The following is a 4411-nucleotide window of genomic DNA, read 5'->3' as shown; positions in this document are numbered from 1 at the left end:
ACTCTTCTTCTCTCTTCTCTCTCTCTCTCTCTCTCTCTATATATATATATATATATATACATATATATATATATGTACATATACATATATATAACAAAAAAACTCGAACTGGACGGAAACAATACCGGATGATTAGTAAGAATGTCACGAAAAGGGGAGTCGCTATCACTGGGATGACCCGCAATACACCTTTCATCCATTATGAGCCCAATTAAGTGGTCAGCCAATTCGCGTAGATAATCTACTTCATTTTGCCGTGAGCTGAGAGCAAAATGTACATCCGGCATAGCTTCCAGGATTTTCGTTTCAACCAAATGAGATGAAGACATCTGAATGATAATTGATTGTGACCGAAAGTGTGAGGTGAAAGTTATAAATTATTGGAAAAGGTCAGATATAATAATCTGAATCTAAATCGATTTTTAAATAAAATTAAAGTTTTCTGGTTGAAAAAACATTGCGACAACCTTAAGGGATTCATTATATTTAAGTGGAAAATCTCTCAAAACAGAAAAGCGTACGCTTTTATCAATAGTTGCTCTTAAGTGCTCAACCCTGACACAATGTATTGCTGCCAGCGGTACAGCCTCAAACAAAATTGTCGAAGATAGATCAATCTTTTGAAGGCGCAAATATAAAACGGCAACGGCATAACGAATCTGATATCTAAAACAATTTTAATGCAATTCTAAAATTTATATTTTACCAGACGATTTCATGGTTTACATATGTTGTCAACAAAAAAGACAACACGAATGACCAGAGAGTTCTTAAAATTAAGGTATAATGCAAAAAATTGCTGAAACCACCTTATTTCATTGATAAATGTAGTATCATCGCTTATTTTCGTTTTATACCAGCTATTCACGTAATTATCAATCAGCTGTTCGATCAGTTCTTCAAGCAGTTTATTCACCGATTCCGATATTGTTACACCTGAAATGAGATTCTTTTTTGCATTTCGAAAACAGAGTCCCACTTTCGCTGTTTTCGAATAAAAGTTAAAGTCAACCTCCAGGCCCAAGTTAAGCAATTCATAAAATTTCGCATAACGAAATGCTCATGGGAAATATTTCAAATGGTTAATTTTTTCTGACAGTAACGCCAATTAGCATCCCAATACACTCGCCCATAATAAATCGCTCACATGCAACTTTAAATTTCTACAGAACTCAAAAATGCGAAGTTATGAAGGAAGCATTGGAAGCGGTTCGGAAATTGAATATCTGCTCATTTTTTTTCCAAGGTTTCCAACCTTTCCAAGGTAAATCATGGGTTCGTTTGCAATTATTTTTTACATCCGTGTTCTTGACAATAACTTCATTGGCATCCAATTTTTCGTCAAGCCAATTTTCGAAAAAAGTCCATAAAAGTTCGCCATTAGTATGGTTCATTAAAGAAGATGCCATTAAATAACCAATGGCTAAAATTGAACACTGCGCAACAATCCATAAAACACTGAAAATAAAATTACGCAAAATTTTGAAATAAATACCAAAGTATGTAGCACTTAAAATGTAAGCAAAAGGAGAAAGTAAATAAGTATGAAGGAAGGAAGCACATAATTCTAACATAACAACATACGTGAATACATTGTTAATTCAATGTAGCAAAACTAGAAAAAAAATTTAGACGATTAGAGAGGAAAATAATTATTAAAGTAAAAACAATTGACTATATCACAAAAGAAAAAAAGTTACTGCAATAAATAAAAAGATGCTTATGCAGAGTATGTGAAAACAAAAATTGAATTCAGAATTTAAAAAGAATAATTACATGAAAAAGGGATGCAAAACGAAAAAAAAGAAATGATTACTACCAATGACCACCTAAATGAAAAAAAGCAACTCATTTGAGAACTGAAAGCAAATTTTCCATTACTTCACTAATCTATAAATGATGTGCGTAAGTTATTTATTAATGAATGGTACAATTAGTGACATTAATACTTCATATTAAAATGCCAAGTTCTGGGGACCTAAACTATTTAAATCCGTAAATATTTGATAATTCATGGAAAAACATACCTATAGTTGAAAAAAATCACAGGAAAAATAATGAACAAGAAGATTGAGAGTATTCTCATGTTAGAGCTTGCCAGCAAATAAAGCCGACAAGCAGTTAATGCATCCATCAAAAAAACATGTTATAAATGAGCTGCAAACAAATTAACTTCACAGTATTTTACTTCTACTGTGGACATTAGCTAGTCATCGAAAATCCATCCCAATTTGAAATTGTTAATTGAAAACTTAAAGGCCATAAGTCATAATCTATTTCCAAAAATAAGCATTCACTTCAAACTAAGCAGCATGAATCAATACCTTAAAATACATGAAAAATTCGGTTGCCTTTACCGATTTATTCCAGAACCCAATTAAAATTACTTTAAAAAGCAAACTCCCTTAGAGACCGTTATTTTTAGAAACAAAGTCCCTCACCAAAAAACCTAAAATTGAATTTCATGATGCCTAAAACAGGAAATTTTTTCAAATCAGCGCATTTGAACGCAACCTGTAAGATAAAGAAGTGAACATTACTCAGAGGTTTTATTAGCAGCAAATAAACATTAACGGTACCACAATACATTCATTGCATGAAAAACGATTTAGAAATTAGATGCGTCACCTGCATAAAAATAATTTATCCTTGTTATCTAAAACAGAGAAGTTCCATTTTGGAATATAGAAACTGTGGGCTACTCACCGAAAGGTTTCTTTAATCCAGTAAAAAACATGTAAGTCATCTGAAAGTTGCAATTAGCTGTGATAAAAATTCTTGATTATTTCATCTATTAAATAGGCTGTTCATATCTAATATTACAAGGAAAAAAAAAAACTGAGCAAGGATAATCAATTTGTTGCAAAACAATCAGTGTAGCAAGAATCAATAAAACAAAAAATAGATCATACAAGCAAGAGCAGTGTGATACGTATACAACGTATCAACTTATTTTAATCCTAGAAAAAAAGTTATTTAAGTCCTAAAAGACTTATACTGAAAGCTAAAGAAGAAACGAAAATTCGAGTTATTAAAATTTAAATATCACTAGGCCATTTAACTATAAAACCAATACTTTTAAACGGAATTAAAATAAATTCACAAATTTAACAGATCCTTTACTGGAAGATTTTCGTTTCCTTTGCTTCCGTGATGAATCTGGATCAAGTAGTATAGGTCGTTTTACCTTATACGCGGCCGTACCACCTATACGTGGTCCACGAAGTTGTGCACAGAATGGCAAAAGAGCTGGCTTCCGTAGAAATAAACCACGTCCCTCAGGCGTATAAGCTTGTAAGCGAACTTCTCCACGTCGAGATGTCACACACACCCAACCCAGAGAAGAAAGTACCACATCTCCGCAACCTTTCCATGATCCGGGACTTTCCAAGACCATCTCATTGCCCTTAAGCTGAAAAGACAGAAAGAGCTGCTATTTCGTTCATTTAAAAATTTCAAATCTTTTGTTTGAAATCCAAAATTACTAAATCACGATCACTTAAAGCAAATACAATACATGCATGTTTGTCTGAAAAATGAAAAAATGAAAAAATCAAAACGTGAATTAAAACATAAATCGAAACTTACATCCGGAAATCGGGCTATTCTTTCTGCGTTACCAGCAGGAACAACAAGAAGGGAACTACCCAAATATTTGTCACGGAAAGCAGCAATTTCAGATGTTTTTCTTATGAAAACCGGCAGCTGTTCACTGGCAAATACTGTCAGCTGAAATACTCAAAGATTCAGCAATACAGTCTCATGTCAATCAACTGCTATATCAGAACAGAACCATAAACATTTCAAATTCAAAATTTTTCCTCGTATAAGACAAGAAAACTTTTTAGATGTAAGGTAAATCAATAACAAATTTCCTTTTGGAAATTTATTATTGATTACTTACTAGACTTACTAGAGCACATGGTCGTCTTTCTGGATAATCTCTATCCGAAGCAGGTTTTGCAGTCATCGGTAAACTGATTACATCGATCTGCGCAACGCCAGCAACGAGAAGTGATTCGTCTGAATGCATGATAAATGTTCGCGGCAAAATCATTGTCCGAGGTAAAACAGCAATTAGCTCATCCAAAGTGAATAAATTCAGGATCTAAATAACAAATATAAATTGCAGTGATATTACTTCGGAAAAGGAAAAGACTTTAAAACATAAAAATTTCCAGGTCGAAAAAGGCTTGAAACATTTCGAAAGCCTCAAATTTCAAAACTCGATATTAGATACATCAATTAGATGGCAAGAAATTCCATAAAATTATATAATTTATAAAACGATTTCCAAAGCAGAGCGAAATAAAGTACGTATACTATAAGATAATAGCAATATGAAACCTGGGTCTTTTATGAGGAACAATACTAGATAATAGCAATATGAAATCTAGGGTCTTTTATGAGG

At 32.7% G+C, this 4411-nt stretch overlaps 2 protein-coding genes across 2 annotated transcripts in view; both read right to left on the bottom strand.

Moving 5' to 3' along the window:
• The window catches only part of LOAG_18345 (PXA domain-containing protein), a gene marked incomplete at its 5' end in the record, with an annotated part of 6962 nt that extends 5553 nt beyond the window's left edge, over positions 1 to 1409 (bottom strand). Inside the window, 4 exons of the mRNA XM_020451006.1 lie at positions 126 to 329; positions 522 to 666; positions 810 to 936; positions 1256 to 1409. Coding sequence (XP_020305256.1) covers positions 126 to 329; positions 522 to 666; positions 810 to 936; positions 1256 to 1409 — 630 coding nt within the window. The remainder of the gene's footprint in view (positions 1 to 125; positions 330 to 521; positions 667 to 809; positions 937 to 1255) is intronic.
• Positions 1410 to 2763: 1354 nt separating this feature from the next.
• Positions 2764 to 4411, bottom strand: part of LOAG_18344 (hypothetical protein) — a 6487-nt gene continuing 4839 nt past the window's right edge. The window contains exons 14-16 of the mRNA XM_020451005.1: positions 3914 to 4108; positions 3589 to 3729; positions 2764 to 3412 (exon numbers count right to left, since the gene is read on the bottom strand). Coding sequence (XP_020305255.1) covers positions 3089 to 3412; positions 3589 to 3729; positions 3914 to 4108 — 660 coding nt within the window. The 3' untranslated portion in view covers positions 2764 to 3088. The remainder of the gene's footprint in view (positions 3413 to 3588; positions 3730 to 3913; positions 4109 to 4411) is intronic.

The sequence above is a fragment of the Loa loa genome (genome assembly GCF_000183805.2).
Source record: "Loa loa unplaced genomic scaffold supercont3.267, whole genome shotgun sequence".
NCBI classification, from domain to species: Eukaryota; Metazoa; Nematoda; class Chromadorea; order Rhabditida; family Onchocercidae; genus Loa; species Loa loa.
Note: the sequence above shows the minus strand (reverse complement) of the source record. Positions and strands in the feature narration are given on the sequence as shown.